This window comes from Sorghum bicolor, chromosome 6 (genome assembly GCF_000003195.3).
Source record: "Sorghum bicolor cultivar BTx623 chromosome 6, Sorghum_bicolor_NCBIv3, whole genome shotgun sequence".
Taxonomy (NCBI): Eukaryota; Viridiplantae; Streptophyta; class Magnoliopsida; order Poales; family Poaceae; genus Sorghum; species Sorghum bicolor.
The window spans coordinates 57,521,010-57,538,023 of NC_012875.2; the positions used below are offsets into that span (position 1 = coordinate 57,521,010).

Genomic DNA, 17,014 nt, shown 5'->3' on the forward strand with positions numbered 1-17,014 from the left:
TTCGGTAAAGCTCCTACCGACCGTTTAAAAAAAAAGAGAGAGAAAAAATAATAAAGTTCACTCCAATCCACATCGATCATATTTGCATTTTTTTAAACTATAATCATATTTGCATTTTTTTTGGGGGGGGAAACACGTTCTGAAGCCGATCTGTGGTTGTCTGACGAAACAAAACGGCATGGGTTCGTTCCGCACTTCCGCTTGTTCTTTTCTTTTCAAGGGGTATGTACGGACCCAGATCCTGACCTCTGAGGCCAAGCAGCTCCTTCACACTGTGAATCAAACAGGCCCGCCCACGAACAAGATCAGTGCGCCATCTTGCTCCAGGCCATTGTAATTGCAAAAACAAAAAACAAAAAAAATCTGTATTTCGTTGACTATATGCTACCAAAAAAAATTCGGATGATGTAAAAAAGCAATGCCTAAATATCAGGCCCCAGAAACTCTACCTGCATGCTCAAAAATGAGAAGAGAAAAGTCACCTCACTTGCAGCCGCAAATACAATCTACCAACAACCTCCATTTTCTAAAATTCGGTTCCCCCATTAAATCATATACGGTGCAGCTGTACGAGAACGAAACAGGCCTATGTGAATCTTTAATCTTCCTTTTACTCTCCTCGCTCTTTAACTCTCCTCGCATTACATGTACAGTACAACATGGTGAAATGAACAGCACAAACAGTATACTCTACAGCAAGTCAGATCCTGCCTACCAGTCAACGCTAAATCGAAAACCTGTCAAAAAGTTTAACAGGGCTGGGCTACCAAAACTGTCACTGAGATTGGGGATGGAAGTATTGCATCCCAGGAGGTGGCTGCAAGGGCCTGAAAGGTGGAATACCAGGCGGCTGAAGGGCAAACTGCATCTGAGGCGCTAGGTTCATTGGCATCTGCTGCTGAAGCATCGGTGGAGTTGGTGGCTGGCTCTGCGGCATGACAGCCATTTGAGGCTGTGGAGCTGAAGGTGAGGGCCTTCCTAGGTTCATCATCTGGGGTGGTGGAGGCGGAGGTGGCGGGGCCATGGTGCTCATGTTGTAAGGCATGCCCATCATTACACCTCCAGGCTGAGGGACAAACTGCTGGGGAGAGGCCTGGTAGATATTGTACTGAGGCTGAGATGCAGGGGATTGGCTCTGCATAGGTGCTTGTTGCACTAACATTGCCTGGGGCTGCTGCTGAGCTGCTGTGGCAACCACTTGTGGCATTGGAACGAAAGCAGCAGCATTCGCGACGCTTGGTACCTGCGAAAGTTGGTCAGTTTTTTGCCTCTTATCTGAGCGTGCTTCAGATGAATTCTTCGCTTCTTCAGCAGCAAACTTGGAAAGTGCAGATTGCAGAATCTGCTGAGAGTTCGATGATGCTGCAATCTTGTCCGCAAGGATAGCAGCAGCTGTCTTCTGCTGCTCCTTTACTTGCCCATTGGAAAGCACCTTTCCTGGCTCTACTGAAGATGCTGATTTGGGCAGCGGAATGGTTGGCTCATTCTTGAGTCTCCGCTGCATGTTGGAGGCTTCATGCACCATTGCTTCAGCTAGCTGTTGATTGGAAAATTTAAAAACATAAGAATGACTGTGTTTACATCCTGCAGAACACTATAAGCATGTATCAACATTTCCATTGTTTGGAATGGTTGGAAAACATTACCTGTAACTGAGTGCGGACTTTCTCCAGTTCAGATTCCTGAGTAACATAAACAAATAAGATTCCATAGTTCCATCGACGAAATACAAGTAACAATGACAAGCTAATACATATTCAAAAAGACAAAATCTAAGTTGTTCTAACCTGTTCCTGCAATGCCTCCTTCAATTCAGACACAACAGCTGCTCTATTTGTCTCAACAACTTTTAGCTTTTCGATGCAATTTTTCATGTTAGCCTCCTCATCCTTTAGTTCTGTGCAAAGACCCTCACGACGAGGATCTTGGGCTGCATACAGAGGACGTCTTAGAATGTCTACTAAGGTAGCAAAAATGCAGGACTCCACCCAGGCCGGCAACAAATATTACCTCTGATACAAGCGCTGTTGACGTCCTTCTCCATCTTTCCAACACGACGCATAGAAGTCTTGCATTTTTCCAGGTCAGCATCCTCATCTGCTTGTTCACTGAGAACAGTGTGCAATGCAGATACAATCCTCTCTGCAGTTCCTCCAATGCCTAGTCTCTGATCAAAGATGGTGATAATATTTGAAAATTTCATAGCAAAGTACAAGTGTTAAAAAATAGTCTAGTAGGAAGAGTAGAAAAACTTACAAGTTTCACAGAACGCGAATCTCTTTTAACAATCCTTATTGAAGAACTGTGAGAGCGCTTTTTGGTCATATCTAAATCAGGAAGGGGAGCTGCCCCAAGCATCACATCCTTGATGCCCCCAGCACGTGAACCGAAAACTCTCCTTTCTTGCCATATGTCAACCTGGGACACATTTGTGCATTACTAATACGTTTTTGCAGCTACACGACAAATCAACAATATTAACAGGATACACGTGTATTTTCAGAACAGATATGCAACAGCTGGGAACTCATGACATCAATATACAACACTCACCAGCCTAGATGCCACCTTCTTCCCACGGTCGTCACCATTCTCGCTTACATTTTTAAGCGCCCCAGGGAGAACTTTCCAAAATTCTTCTACAAACTCTGTCCCGTTGCGCTTGCTGTTCTGTAAGATGTCATTAGCAAGATAAAGGAAAGGGACCATCTGCTCCTTGCCAGAGCTGTGGAACTGCTTGTCCCAAGTCTGAACAATTTGCTCTGCATTCTTTCTATGGTAAATGCACCAATGCGACAGTGCTAGTGGCCACAAAGAGCAAAAGTCAAGGCAACAACCGGATAACAAAAATACATGTTATGGCAAAGAACTCAATCTATTTACACCAACTGAATAGGATAAAAGATTTTAAGTCAAGTCATTTTCAGTAGACATATAGTCCCAGCGAGTCAAAATGTGCAGAACGGCCAAATCCTGCCGGCTATTCAAAGATACATCCTTTTGAACGAACCTGACAGCAATTCGATGGACGCGAGATTAAGCACGGAAAAGAGATGTATCTACAGTCTAATCGTACAGAAAACGCGAGACTAAGCGCACAAGTTGCAAATTCACACAAAACTTCCCTGGAAGCACCACAAACAGTCCAAAGTCCAAAGATTTGAACGGATAAAAGTAGGGAAAGGATACTCTCGATGCATTGCTGCGTGTTGTTGAGCTTGGCGAGCTTGTCAGCGAGTATGTCCTCGCTGAACGCGCTGTTCATGGCCGCCCGAACAGCACGGAGAGCTCAAAACGTCGCGCAGATCTTGGGGGCGGGGTGAGGAAGAGGGACCGACGAAACCTAGATAGAAGAGCTGCTAGGCGACCACGGCGCCGATGGCGGAGGCATCAGCCGCCGAAATTTCGAGGAGCGGATGGATCAGGGAGGCTAGGGTTTGGAGAGGTAAGAACTAAAGAAGAGGAGTGTAAGCGTGATTCAGATCGGCTGAAGCGTTTTCCTTGTTCTTTTTGTTTTTTTTTTCTTTTAGGTCTTGTTTACTTCCAAAAAATTTTACAAAATAGGAATAGTAGCAATTTTGTTTGTATTTAACAAATATTATTTAATTATGGACTAACTAGACTCAAAAGATTCGTCTCGTCAATTCCGACCAAACTGTGTAATTAGTTTTTATTTTCATCTATATTTAATATTCTATGCATACGTCTAAAGATTCGATGTGATGGAGAATTTGAAAAATTTTGCAAAATTTTTGGAAACTAAACAAGGCCTTAATTTATATAGAGACATCTTTTAGAAAGAAAGAATAAACAACTTATTATCATTTTTATCATCAAAATATTATTATAAAAAATAAATTTAGACAAAATGTCATTTCCAAAATAAATAAATAAATAAAGGACCCCAAGTGACATCCAATCTTACAAGAGAGAGAAGAGGTTTAGGTCACCCAATAATAAAAGATTGATATCTCATCTCCATGCCCATTAGATTAGTCTTTGGCTTTTTTATATAACCATATATAGTCGTAGCACAACACCACAACTTTGTCTCATTGACGTGTAAAGACAATATTCATCATATAGCTAGAGTGATATAATAGTGCATCACTTTCTTTCTCATGTCCACCCCCAAGTTTCCCAACATGGAAACTCATGTGCGAACGTCATACTACTTCTAGTTCATGACGTATGATTGTTGCAAAACTCTAGCGGCAGTGGAGGCAGCCGGGCGAGGTCGGGGTAGGGGCGCCATTCCCAAAGCTAGGAGCTCGGTGTCTTTAGCAAGCGTGCCCATGGTGGAGCTCTAGTGAGAAAGGGGAGAAGGCGGCTGCCTTAGCCCATCGGAGCTTCGACGAACCCTAGCACCGCAGCGGGGCGGTGGGGGCGAGGGTGAGGAGGAGGGTAGGGTCGAGGACTAGCATCAGAGGGAGAAGATCAAGGGAGCATGCTCGTCACAAGGAGGATGCGGAGAAGAAGTTGTCGCGATGAGGAAGATGAGGTCGTGCGCGCTCTCTAAGAGAGTTATGGGTCACACTCCCCTATTATTATAGTTAATTTCTGGATATTTTAGCCTTACGACTATACGATTGAGAATGGGTAAGTCTATTCTTGCCTATTCCCTACCCAAACCCTAGATCCTTACCTCTAGATTTTCTCTTGAGTCACCTACAGGTAATATATCAGATAAAAACATTGTAGCACATTACCATTGATGCACAAGTAAGGAGAAGTACGAGGCGAATTCTACTCTGATTTTTTTTTGAAAATGTGCGGTTTATGTGTAGCACTTGATGATAGGGTAACATGATTATAATCCATGGTGAACACTCGTGAAAAGTTGGGGTTTCCAAACAAGGGGTTATTCTATGATGTTGGCGTCTAATTTCCTCTCGTGTAAAGAACAAATGGCGCACATTCAAGACATACATGCAAAATATGTATTGCAAAGGAAGTTTTTCATAGTAATTGAACTATCCATATCAAGGAGTCTTAAGTTATGAGGCCTCACAACCTCAATCAAGTATGCAACACTCAATCCTTACGAGATAGTACTAAATAGCAAACACTAGACAAAAACTTTGACTTAGCACAGGAATATGTGGCTTTATCATGTATGAAGCTCTTCCTCAGTAAGGTGGTGTGACTTGGTGGAGAACCATCGACCAAGTTGAGACATGCACGATGATGAGAGTAATGGAGGGTAGATTCAAGGCGGTGGTGATGACGATGAATGATGTTATGAAAGACGAAGGCATGTGTTGTTCTAGTGAGAGTCAACACAACTAGTGTGGCAAGAATGGTGGTAGATATATGGATTCAGTCATTCAGATACCTAAAATAGCCACTAGACCCACATGTCATTGACCCGTATGGTAAGGTGTATTAATAACTCGGTGATACGACATCTTAGATGGCAAATCTATAAAGGCATCAAGTGGCACTAGTAAAAATGAATAACTTGGACTAAAAGGAGTTGCTTTGGAGAGCAACACAGTTCCCAAAGCATAACTTTGAATTTTTATTATTATAAAAATATTTATTAAAAATGATGTATGTATATTTTATAAATATTTTTATGAAAGTTTTTTTCAAGATAAAATTTATTTATATGGTTTTTACATTTCTAAACTCAAAACTTAAAAGTTATTCTATATTGCTAATGTTTGAACCGAGACTTACGGAGGAAGTAAGAGGGTAAGAGAACACACAATACATGCTGTGCTTATATTGTCGTACATCCTAAGGCATTGTTTGGTTTGGTGGAGATTGATCCCTTGTGAAGGGGATTAACTGAACAAGACCTAAAGGAGGATGATTGTTAACACAAACACATGAACGACATAAGTTGGCCGCTTGTTTGAGCTCTTCATGCAGGAAGATCTGATCTAATGTTACAGATCTGATCTGATCTGATCTGATCTGAATGAGAAGCTCAAGCGCTTTTTCAGCTCTACCATCCCTTTTACCTAAAAGTCTGTGTGCGCACTTGTCTTGCTTCCAGTGGCTCCGTAAGTCATAATCACATTAGCCATCATAACCATTCTACTTCAGAAATCAAAATGCTACCAATAATGCAATATTCAATCTAGTTCTGATCAGTTATACATCAGTTGAGATTTCTACGTATAGTATAAACGTACAATTCACACGAAGCTGCCATCATGCCAAGATAATTCACTATTGAAGGAACGTGATCAGCCATTGATTCCATACGTGATAAAAGATATGGCATATTCAATCTCGAGGCTTTCATCACTCAGGTTGAATTATGTTAGCGAAACATCTGTTCGACTCCACAGAAGCAAGCAACAATGACATAGAGTTCTCCCTAATTGCCTCATCAAATCATAAAGCTCCTACAAGCCCTTCTTAACTCTCTAAGGGAAAGTTCAAATGCGAGGATATGACGAAAAGCGAGCCAGAACTCAGCACATGGTAACTAAAGCCGGAGCGAAGATCTTCACTTCTTCCTCTTCTTTGGGGGCTGGAGTGAGTCTTCATCATCATCTTCCTCCTCGTCCTCATCCTGGTCGTCGTCTTCCTCCTCATCTACACCATCCTCCTCCTCGTCATCCCCATTGTCATCCCCATTGTCGTCGTCCTCATCATCCCCATTGTCATCGTCATCGTCGTCATCGTCATCGCCGCCACCACCCTCCTGGTCTTCGGGATCTTCCTCATCTTCCTCACCATTTTCCTCAGCATCACCTCTTTGTTTCTTCTTGTTCTCATTGCCCTTTGGGTTGTCATATCCCTCCCCTTCTGAGATGTCCTCTTCACCCTCCCCAAAATCACCGTCCTCGTCCCCATTGTCATCACCATCATCTTCATCGCCAGCATCAACAGGTTCAAGCTCATCACTCTTCTTTCCACACATCTTGAAGTCAGGCATGCCACAGATTGAACCCTGTACAATGATCAATATTCAGGTGTCAACATTCAGAACAAAGTTAAACACTGAAGAAACAGAAATTCATATAGCATGGCAATTTGGATTCACATCTTAAGGTCACACCGCCATAGCATGCTTGAACACACATATATCAAATATGGAACAAGGTGAGAATAAATGACACCATGGAAAGCAAACCAGATGTACCGATGCAAATAGGTTGCCAAGAAAAAAAAACTTTAGTTGCAGCACAGGCAGCAGATTAGTAGGTTACCATGATAAACTGGACATGTCAAGAAGCAAGAACATTAACTCATTCCTCGATGTGCAACTATACTGTCCAAGACATTCTGCTATAGTCTTCTTGGCAGAAAAGAACTGAATGCTTAGCCAGGTTTCCTCGCTTGACAGAGACTTCATATAGATACATTTTTTCCATTTTTACAGGGTGGGTTGTAAATGCTAAAGGGCTAAGCCGCCAAACTAAGGATGGAAACATCAGAGATAACTGTACTGTACTGCTCTCTTTAAGTTTCTTGGTAAGGTGTTGTTTTGTGCCGATGAGAGGAAATAGGATATAGTTTGCAGCAGAACTGGCATGGTACGGTCAACAACCAGCATGTGGAGATACAGTATCATCCACCAGTCGACACTAGATCTATACGAAAGAAAGAAAGGGGCAATGAGCCAATGACTTGGATCTGCTGCAACTGTTCATGCACTGCTTCTAGAGGGTAAGCTGAAGAGTACACACAGCTACCCGGGGGCAAGAGGGATCGTATAGATGAGGGCAAGAGGCCAAGAGCTGGTTTTCAGTTCACCCCCTGAGCCTGAGACCGACGTAGGCCACTGAGTATGACAATCTGGCCCCACTGGAAAGTCTCATAAAAGGTTGGGACCTCGTCGAATCTCTCTACACCGACCTAAGGGACCCCGCTGCAAAATAACTATGGACCCCGCTGCAAAATAACTGAGGACCAACTTGTCAGTCGCAGAGGATTGCAGCAAAGTGCAAACGGCAAACACGCTGACGGCGGACAGGCTTGGCGTTTAAGAAAAGCCTTTTCTCGTCCTGACGAAAGTACTCCTACTAATCTCTTTGAAAGAGAGAGATCTGGACGCATAATAACACCGCTACAGCAACCAAATCACTGTGCAGTGTCTAATCATCTTACTTAGAAGTGAAGCCACTAATGAAACCGTTTTCTAGATGGGTAGGAAAAAGAAAATCCCACGAGTTGTTGACGAGGGGAAAAAAAATCTTAGATCGAAGAGGAGGAATCTTTCGGTGTCATGGGAAGCGAATATTCGGAGGCGCGGGCGCGGAGGGTAGGCCCGTAATTAGCAAGCAACAAGGGGGCGCTTTCCATTTCGTTCGTATCCTGTGGCCCGGTGGGCCCCCACCGCCTCCTCCCACGGAACTCAAACCCCGGACCCCGGCTGCAAAAACCACACCCTAAACCCGCACCCACAAATCCGCATCCGAAAAGTCCATAAAAAAAAAGAACAATATCCCACCCACTCAACGGCCCAAAGCAAGCAAGCAAGCAGGCCAGGCCTTTGCACCAGTAGGATATTTACCCCCTTCTTCTTTTAATAATCTAATAAAAAAATCAAAAGTGCAAGCTAATCGAGGACGGGAGATATTATTATATAACAGAAAAAAAAGGCTGAATCAAACCCGACTAGAACGACAAGACGATGAACAGGGACATGGCGGTGATTTTTACGGAAGGAAGTTACCTCGGCTGCGGCGGTGGCGGCGAGCAGCAGGTTCTCCATGACGACGGCTTCGCCGGCGCAGGCGTGTACGGCGGCGGCGGGCGCGGGCGTCACGGTGTCCATCTGGACGGCTGCAGAGGAGGCCACGTGGGCGGGGCACAGGGAACAAGGTCCGTCAGATGGGACAGCATACCGTTGAGGAAAACTTAAAAACTGACAAGCGGTGTTTTACTTTCCCAAGGCCGGCCGGCCAAAGCCAAAGCTAAAGCAGGCAGTGTGAGAGATTTCTGTGCTGTGCCCCCCCTAATTTTAGCAAAAACCCAATCTTAGATTTGCTCGCAAGTACAACAACTGTCAGCCAAAGAACAACTCTTGGGAACTTGTTGGGGGTGACCAAAAAAAAAAAGAGAACTGCGGATGGAACATAACAGAAAGAAACATGGGATGATGAACAAGATGGTGATACTACTTTTTTTTTTCAGTTTCTCTGTCATGAAGAGAGAAGAAACTGCAATGTTTGGTACACATGTAGTAGTAGTAGATATAAGTATCTGTTCTGCAAGGGAGATATTATTCCATAAACATGCATATATATATATATATATATATATACAAAAAAAGGTACAGACTTTGCAGGAGATGAAACAAAAAAAAAACTAACATGAAACAGTTGATGAAACGACAGACTAGGAGCAGGCAGCCTAGGCGTTAACAGAGGCAAAGTTGATTCAGGTTGGGTGGTCAGGAGGAGGAGCAGGGAGGTTACCTTGTTTGCCGAGGAACGGAACAGGGGTCTGGGAGGCACAGATCTGGGGGTTTCAAGGAGGCTGCTAGTGCTCAACTAGGCCAACTCCAACTCCATGGCTGCAACGGGAGGGAGGGAGAGGAAAGGAGGAGACTTTTCCTGGAGGAGGAGGCCGGAGGGTAGAGAGGCGCCGGGCAGGTCGGGCACGGGCAGGAGGGGCAGGGCAGGTGGTGGGCGCAGGATCGGCCGGGCCGTGGCCGTGCCGTGTGCCTACTGATGGCTGGAGGAGGGCATATGCGTAAATCGCTGCTTTCCCCCGGGTTTGAGGAGAGATTTTGTGGACTTCAACGGTGCAATTGGAGCAAAAAAAAACTGATTTGGTTAATGGAGACGAAACAGACGGCTAGCGTTAAGAGCGGGATGGATGGGATTAATTAATCGGTGTTAATCTTGGACCGCGCCATCGCGTGGTTCTCCGCTGCTTTTCTGGCTTTCCGGTGGCCTCTCGCCTCAAGAGGCCAGACTTACCAGACGCTTTTGAGCAACTACAAGTCAGGTTCAGTTTTTTTTTCACACACACAAAAAGAAAAACAAAGCAAAAGTCTGTCTCGCATAGGTTAATTTTTCATCGCCGCTCAAGAGCCAAGCGCACGTCGCTAAACACGTCATTAGCGTCTCAGGTATGACGACATTAAAATCCTGTGCGTGGAGGACGGGTATGCATTGAATACCACCACGAGTAGTAGTAGTAGTAGTAGTAGGTGGGAATAGACTACAGAGGACAACAGCTGTTGGAGTTAGGAGGAGCCATCGGCAAAGGAGAGTTTCTTCGGTTCACAAGGTGAAATGTGTAAAAAAGGATCTGTTTTACGTCAGGTGGAAACCCACATGTTTCCTCCTCAGAACCACCCGTTCCGGTACCGCAACAAAATCCCCAATGCCCCCGTGCGGCGACAAAAACCAACGTCAGTCTCATCTCATTCGTGCCTCCCTCCCTCTCTCGAGTCCAGACACCAAACAACGGGAGTTTCACTGAGGAAATGCCTGGAAAAGGACGCCTCACGGCCTCAGTATAGCACCAACCTTTGCGGTGCAACACTCATCGTGTCGGCAGGAAGCTACGTACTTGCTGTTGCTGGTGATAAAACGTAGTAAAAAAAAAAGACTTGCTTGCATCAAAACCAATCAGAGAACGGCAGGGGGAAATGGGGCCGGAAACACGAGCGAGCAAGAGAGAGAAAGGTCAAAAGCGAAGGTTAGCTTCAACAAAGCTTCAGCACGAGCATCAGGCTACTTGCAGGCGGGATGCTTGGTGTAAAGAAAAGCTGGGGCAGATTAGTGGGGGCGACAGCAAATCGAGAATGGGATTCCTTTGTTCTGATGGGCTAAACAGCTTCAAGAGCAATTCATGAATTTTTCGAGTACGAATCATTCGAAACAGGGGTAGTAAAAAAAGCTCATACCTTTTCCGGTTTGTCTGAGACACCGACTGTGCTGGATAAATTATATTACGGCTCTCCTCCTTGTAGTAGCACAATAAGCCAGTGGCCCCCCAAGGAACCAAGCCAAACCGTGCCCAACTGCCCATACCCATAAATAGTTCATGCAACGCAAAGCATGACCTCTAGATTCAGATTCTGAATATTTCTGAAATGCACATAATTGAGAGATTACGAGTCCTACTTATGAATCCATGATCGTAAACAAGGGACATCGTTTATTACATATAATCAATCACGAGAGGGGGGGGGGGGGGGGGGATGGCTGGATGGTCATCATTTCACAAATGACCTGATAGAGATCCACTATACTTAATTTAAATTGTGTCTGGAGAATCTAAAAATCAGACCAAGTCCCCTGAGATTTTAAGACTGCACTGAACAACTGATGAAAATCCTAAAGAACCAAAGGAACCTGGAGTATCAGGTCAAACATAACTCTGAAATAAGCTCAATCAAATAGGCTGCTGTATGAGAACAACGATAATATGCCCAACAGAGGCTTAAGAGAGAACATAATAAGGATGCAAACATATATTTAAGTATATATATAGAAACACAATAAAATCAACATAATATATCAGCAACCGTTAGTGACAGTGTGAGACAGTCAAGCACACAAAAGCATAGATATAAAGGAATGTTGTCATTCGGTGCCAAAAACAGTGTACTAGTAGTAATTATCAAAACAAGTAGCTCTGTGGATAGTGAGGCAAAAACTAGAAAAAGAACAGTTGTTCTGTGAGGGACTTTGTTGAAGTTCAGGGGAAAAAAAGAACTGTGACCAAAAACAAATGAACAATTCTTCAGTGAGGGAAATATGGATTATGAAATCCCAGAAACTATCAATAATCAATAACCATTTAAAACTGTTAGCTATCAACTGTGGTGACAGTTCCCCACAGAAGATAATTAAAAATTAGAATGCTCTACCACCTGCAGAATTTTGGCAGGATATGGTTCTCTGCAAACTAATAGTCAGAAATTTGTCGATTATATTTTTTAACTGAAGTTGGTCAGTTTGGCACTATTGCACTACCAGTATACACTAGTTCGACGATTGTTTGTCTTGTCATTGCTAGTTTAAGGTTAATGTTCAATCCATGCTATTGAAACAGATTAAGTGAATACCAGCTTTATTGAATCTTTTTAGGCACTGTAGCAAATAAGGAATTGCCAACAAATGCAATTTGCAGCATGGCAAGGCATTTATCTAGATTGAGGAAGGGAAGAGGGAGGATGTGATAGCAAAGGGTCCAAAAGAGAAATGAGAAACAGAAGGTGCCTAGGCTGGCCTGGGCCATCCAGCACTTTAGAAGTCCAACCCAGGACTTGGGACTCCCCTGCCACTGCTGAACAGATGCCACCCTCTGCGCACTAGTTACCTCCAAGTGTGCTTTCTACCCTAGTGGAACTAGTATTGATTGTGTTATATGATCATCAGAAACAATACTAATTCTGTTGATGAAATAAACACAATTTCACAACACTAATACTTTCATGTCACCAAAACAAAAGGACGGTTGTATGCACAAGGATTAAAAATTATTAATATGCATCCACCTGATGGTTTCATCTTGGCCTATTCATGATTCACACGATGATTTGACACTCCAAAGGTAAGCAGCCTAGTAATCTACCAGCAGTAAGAATAAATTCTAGTAACCTAACCTTTAGTGACCTATTGAGTCTAATAAGAACATTGCAAGAACAGTCTTTTTTCATATATTCTGATTGTGCATATATGAACAGTATATCCTAACATAGCCAATTCATCATGAAAATAAAAATCAACATAAAGTGGGGTAGTTCAGAAAATGAATGCGCTAAAGTAATAGCAATCCAGTTATGAAATGTAAAGGCATGACCAGTGTCACAGTAAGGTTTACACAAGAAAGCTCCAAATGCTATGCTTCGATTTCACAAAACTTTTCAAGGTATGAACACTAATTCCCAGAGATACCATATGTCAACCATCCCTCAGACCAAACCATCTCTTTTATGGGATTATATAAACCACTTACCATTCAAGCTATTTTGCGCAGCTACTGTTAAACACTGGGAAAATTTAGAAATGAACTTAAAAGTGCAACAAAGCGCAGAGATACCATATGTCAACCATCCCTCAGACCAAACCATCTCTTTTATGGGATTATATAAACCACTTACCATTCAAGCTATTTAGGGCGGCTAATGTTAAACACTTGGCAAATTTAGAAATAAACTTAAAGTGCAACAAAGCTGCAACACATTTAAGATCTTAAATGCCGTGGTCGCCGAACCCAACATCAAAGAAGAAATTTCCAGGTTTAAGGCAAAAGCCATGAATACCCCATACCTCCAAACAGCACAGCAACTGCAGTTAAAATGTCTCCGATTGTGCCCACAAAACCATTTGACATGGTTCATAAGACCAGGTAACAGCCAACTAGTAAAAATACAGATATTTTGGTACATGAAACCCAGTACAGATCCACAAAGTACATAATGAAGTCGCGATAGCAAAACTACATATTTGGCAATAAAACGACATAATCCTTCAAGAAAGTTCCTCCTCCAAATACTGCTACAAAGGCATCTGATTCAAATCCGGTTGTAAAATTCAACAGCAGGAAGCCTTTCGCAACATTTTGGCACCAATATAGACTTAAAAGCCATCCGAATGCAAAACCACACGAACGAACCACGACCCGCAGATGCCAAACTAAGATACAAGGAAAATAATCAGATGACTGTAAGAACAAGATCAGCAAATCACAAAGAATGCATAGAGAATGAAGGAAATCAAAGCAATAGTAGTAAAGGTGGGTCATAAAACAATGTTGAGAGTTGATATACCTAGTTCTGTCAATATCCACCCTGAAAACCAGTGCCTCCAATCTGAGCACCAGGCACCTGGCCCTGCCCAGCTGCCCCAGCCTGATAACCAGCAGCACTGGCAGCGGCAGCAGCTGCAGTGCTTGTCTGGGTAGTTGCTTGTCCAACCTGAAACCCAGGTGGCCCTTGAAAACCAGGAGGAGCTCCAGCTCCTTGATATGCAGCAACTGCTGCTTGAACACCTGCTGCATTAGGGAAAGCTGCACCTCCTGCTCCAAACGCCTGTGACCCAAAACCCTGAGCTCCAAAACCCGTGAGACCAGCTGTGTGTGCCTGCTGCCCCCCTGCACCCAGTGCAGCAGCAGCGAAGGCTGGGTTCATAGCAGCAAGCATGGCTGGCGTCATCCCTAGTGCAGCTGGGTTCTGCATTGCCGCTATCATGGCAAGCATTGCATTGGGTTGAGCGAATGCCTGTTGCTGTGCACCTAATCCCAGCATAGCAGCTTGTTGTGCAAAACTCATGTCAGGAACCGCAGTAGCACCATATGCTGATGCATCATATGGGCTAATGGCGGCACTGGCAGGAGCAGTCATCTGCGCTGCGGCGGCGGCAGCGGCGGCCACAGATGCAGTAGTGGGATTGGAGTTAGCATTTGTATTCGCTCCAGATGAGCCCTTGGTCCTCCCATCTATGGCTTTCTGCACATTTAGTGTCTTGCCATCAAAATTCTTCATTGGCTCCTCCAAAGCACGGCGAGCGCTCTCTGCAGACCTGTAAACAAACAATGCAAATCCCTTTGGTTTGCCAGTGTTCTTGTCAAAGCCCAACGGTCCCTCTTCAATCTCACCAAATTGTGCAAAGTACTCATATAGGCGGTCCACGTCCACATCAGCATGCACATTACCAACAAATATCTTGCGCTGCATATTATCTGGTTGCGACGACGAGGAACCAGAAGCGTTGGTGGTGGTATTGGAGCTAGAGTTGGCATTGGTGTTGGCGTTGGAGCTAGGGTTCTGAGACTGAGAAGCTGGGGGCGCGGGGCCTGAGGCGGCGAGGTGGCAGAAAGCAAGACGGCCTCCGATTTGGAGCTGGGGGCGGCTGAGGGCGCGGAGCGCAGAGCGGCGAGAGCGGAAGAGGACGAACCCGTAGCCCTTGGATCTGCCGGACTGCTTGTCGGAGATGACGCGGCAGTCCTCGAGCTCGCCGAAGCGCGAGAATGCGGAGCGCAAGTCCTCGGCGCCGGCGCCCCAGCCGAGGCCGTGGACGAAGAGCTTCCTGCTGGCGGGGTCGGCCTCCGCGGCGCGGCGCACGGCCGCCATCGTGGCGGGGCTCGCCTCCGCCGCCGTGCGGAGCAGCGCGACGAGCTGCTCCCGCGACAGCGGCTCGAGCAGCTTGGCGATGTCCTCGGCGTCGTCCTCATCGTCGCCGGCGCCGTCGTCCTCGTCCTCGTCGGGGGCAGTGGACTCGGGCGGGTCGTCGGTGATGGGGAAGTAGATGGTGCCGCGGGGCTTGGGCTCCGAGGACGCCGGCTCCTGGCGGTGGTTGCCTGCGGCTGCCTCCGCGGCGGCGGCGGACTCGGCGGGATCGGCCTTGCGCTTCTTCGGCGCCATCGGGAAGCGAGCTAGGGTTTAGGCGCAAGCTCGCGGAGGAGATTGGGATTTCCGGACAAGACTAGTGTGGGAGAAGGAAAGGAGGTGGAATAAATACACCAGGCCTTGATTAACGGCGGCCTGGCGGCGCCGAAAAGCCCGTGAGAGTTGGGCCGAAATGTAGAATCGCTTGCTGGACGCCCTCTAGCAGCCCAAAGTTTTTTCTTCTTGCAGGCTGGCCCAGATCATTTTGGAGAGCCCACATAGCGAAGCATTCTTCGCCGAATTTAAGGCCCATTAGAGCAGCCAAATTGTATCGAATTTCTGTCAAATGGCTACAATTGGACTATGTTAGTAAAGGAATCACAGTAAAATGTCCTAACATCTGCAACCAAAACTAAGGACACTCCCTCGCAGAAAAAAAAAGAAAGACTCACAGTCATCTATACCATTATTAAGCTAATCTTAAGCTTCGTTATTATCCGAATAGAAACCACTGAACCAGTTACCCCAAAGTCTGACCAAACTGAATGAAAATCGTGCAAGCAACTAGTCAAAAAAAGCACAAGGAAATCACTAGTGAGAATTTCTCGAGTACTACGCAAAGTCAAAACCTAAAGGCATATCGTTTCCACTCATCGTTTGCATGCACTGCTCACCAGCCACAGCAACACTCGACTTAAAGAGTTATTAAAGTGCATGCGCACGAATGATTCAAGGCCGGCCATGGTGACGCACACAGCGTTCTTCCTCTCCACAACTTGAGGCTTCCTGTGCCTACTCCTCTGGAGGCAATGCGCCCCCATGGGGCCTGCAGTGCACGCATGGGCATTGGCTGATGGCTCAAGGGGAGCCTACCGATACCGACCCAACCCAGCCTCCCGGTGCCTGTCCAGATAAAGAAAATGTGAGGCAGAGATGGCATTGCCTGCTCCATTCTCTCCTTACACTGCCCAAATTATTGGCTCCAGTGGGGCATGGTATTTCTTGGTTGGAAGTGGTGACCCCACCAATTCGTTATTTGCTGGAGCTGGAGCCTCGCCTCGCCCTCTTGTCCTCCCATTTTTCTTTCTTTTTTCAGAAAGAAAAGGCATGCATGTTGCATGCTGCTATCCCATGATCCCATTCATATATATTTTTTTAAGAAAGATCCCATTCATATATGCATCACAAATATATGTTGGCAGCTTCAGAAAAGAAAAAGAAGAGGGTGCAGTGGGTTACTGGAGCTGTACAGTGTGCTTGCTGACAGCAGATAAGTATGGTAGCGAAAAGAAAAGGTTGTTTGATTATCATGTAGTTGTTGCTCATGGAGATGAGAGGATGATATGATATTAATATAAGACCTGATGAAAAAACCAAGGTTGTAAATAGCGGGCTAAGTGATTTATATAGCCTTTTATGTCCCAAAATATATAGGCTATAGCGGAAACTATGAGCTAACTTGTATATGAAAAAACTTAGTTAAATCCTTCTCAAACAGCTAGAAGTCGGAGATAGCAGAGGCTATAGCCAGAGATTTATACCTTGGAAAAAATAGCCTGTCCAATAATTGATGTTTCGATCTCCTTCCTGATCTGATCACCGATGATTGATGATGAAGCAAGTAGACAATAAGACAAAGTAAGTAGCGTGGAGATACAGACACTTGTGCACCATTTTAAAACAGGAGAGGAAGAGATCGATACGTGTGTGTATCCAACACATATGCATCAAGGAATGGTCATATTGGCCGTTGCATAT

General features: G+C 45.0%; 3 protein-coding genes across 4 annotated transcripts; all 3 read right to left on the reverse strand.

Annotated features, from left to right (window-relative positions):
* Window positions 501-3,477, reverse strand: LOC8068447 (regulation of nuclear pre-mRNA domain-containing protein 1A). The gene is made up of 7 exons (XM_002448564.2): window positions 3,190-3,477; window positions 2,554-2,801; window positions 2,257-2,418; window positions 2,011-2,167; window positions 1,788-1,930; window positions 1,647-1,682; window positions 501-1,537 (listed from the first exon to the last, which is right to left on the reverse strand). Exons 1-7 carry the CDS (start codon window positions 3,263-3,265, stop codon window positions 776-778), a joined length of 1,584 nt encoding a protein of 527 aa, XP_002448609.1. The 5' UTR covers window positions 3,266-3,477; the 3' UTR covers window positions 501-775.
* Window positions 6,184-9,629, reverse strand: LOC8079547 (prostatic spermine-binding protein). Of its 2 annotated transcripts, XM_021463941.1 has the most exons (4): window positions 9,384-9,615; window positions 8,850-8,920; window positions 8,639-8,748; window positions 6,184-6,910 (listed from the first exon to the last, which is right to left on the reverse strand). In XM_021463941.1, the coding sequence occupies exons 3-4, from the start codon at window positions 8,738-8,740 to the stop codon at window positions 6,464-6,466; spliced, it is 549 nt and encodes a 182-aa protein (XP_021319616.1). In that variant the 5' UTR covers window positions 8,741-8,748; window positions 8,850-8,920; window positions 9,384-9,615; the 3' UTR covers window positions 6,184-6,463. The 2 variants fall into 2 exon arrangements, with proteins under 2 accessions (XP_021319616.1, XP_002448610.1); XM_002448565.2 differs by lacking the exon at window positions 8,850-8,920 and having other exon boundaries at window positions 9,384-9,629.
* Window positions 13,162-15,367, reverse strand: LOC8079548 (UBP1-associated protein 2B). The gene is made up of 2 exons (XM_002448566.2): window positions 13,700-15,367; window positions 13,162-13,565 (listed from the first exon to the last, which is right to left on the reverse strand). The coding sequence occupies exon 1, from the start codon at window positions 15,290-15,292 to the stop codon at window positions 13,709-13,711; it is 1,584 nt and encodes a 527-aa protein (XP_002448611.1). The 5' UTR covers window positions 15,293-15,367; the 3' UTR covers window positions 13,162-13,565; window positions 13,700-13,708.

Bases quoted from the DNA above. Each gene is read 5' to 3' on its own strand.
- LOC8079547 (XM_002448565.2), bottom strand. From the start codon at position 8,740: ATGGACACCGTGACGCCCGCGCCCGCCGCCGCCGTACACGCCTGCGCC. The intron at 6,911-8,638 runs GTAACTTCCTTC...ATCATTGTACAG, and splicing joins CCGCCACCGCCGCAGCCGAG to GGTTCAATCTGTGGCATGCC.
- LOC8079548 (XM_002448566.2), bottom strand. From the start codon at position 15,292: ATGGCGCCGAAGAAGCGCAAGGCCGATCCCGCCGAGTCCGCCGCCGCC.
- LOC8068447 (XM_002448564.2), bottom strand. From the start codon at position 3,265: ATGAACAGCGCGTTCAGCGAGGACATACTCGCTGACAAGCTCGCCAAG. The intron at 2,168-2,256 runs GTAAGTTTTTCT...ATCTTTGATCAG, and splicing joins ATTCGCGTTCTGTGAAACTT to AGACTAGGCATTGGAGGAAC. The intron at 1,538-1,646 runs GTAATGTTTTCC...TCCAATCAACAG, and splicing joins AAGTCCGCACTCAGTTACAG to CTAGCTGAAGCAATGGTGCA.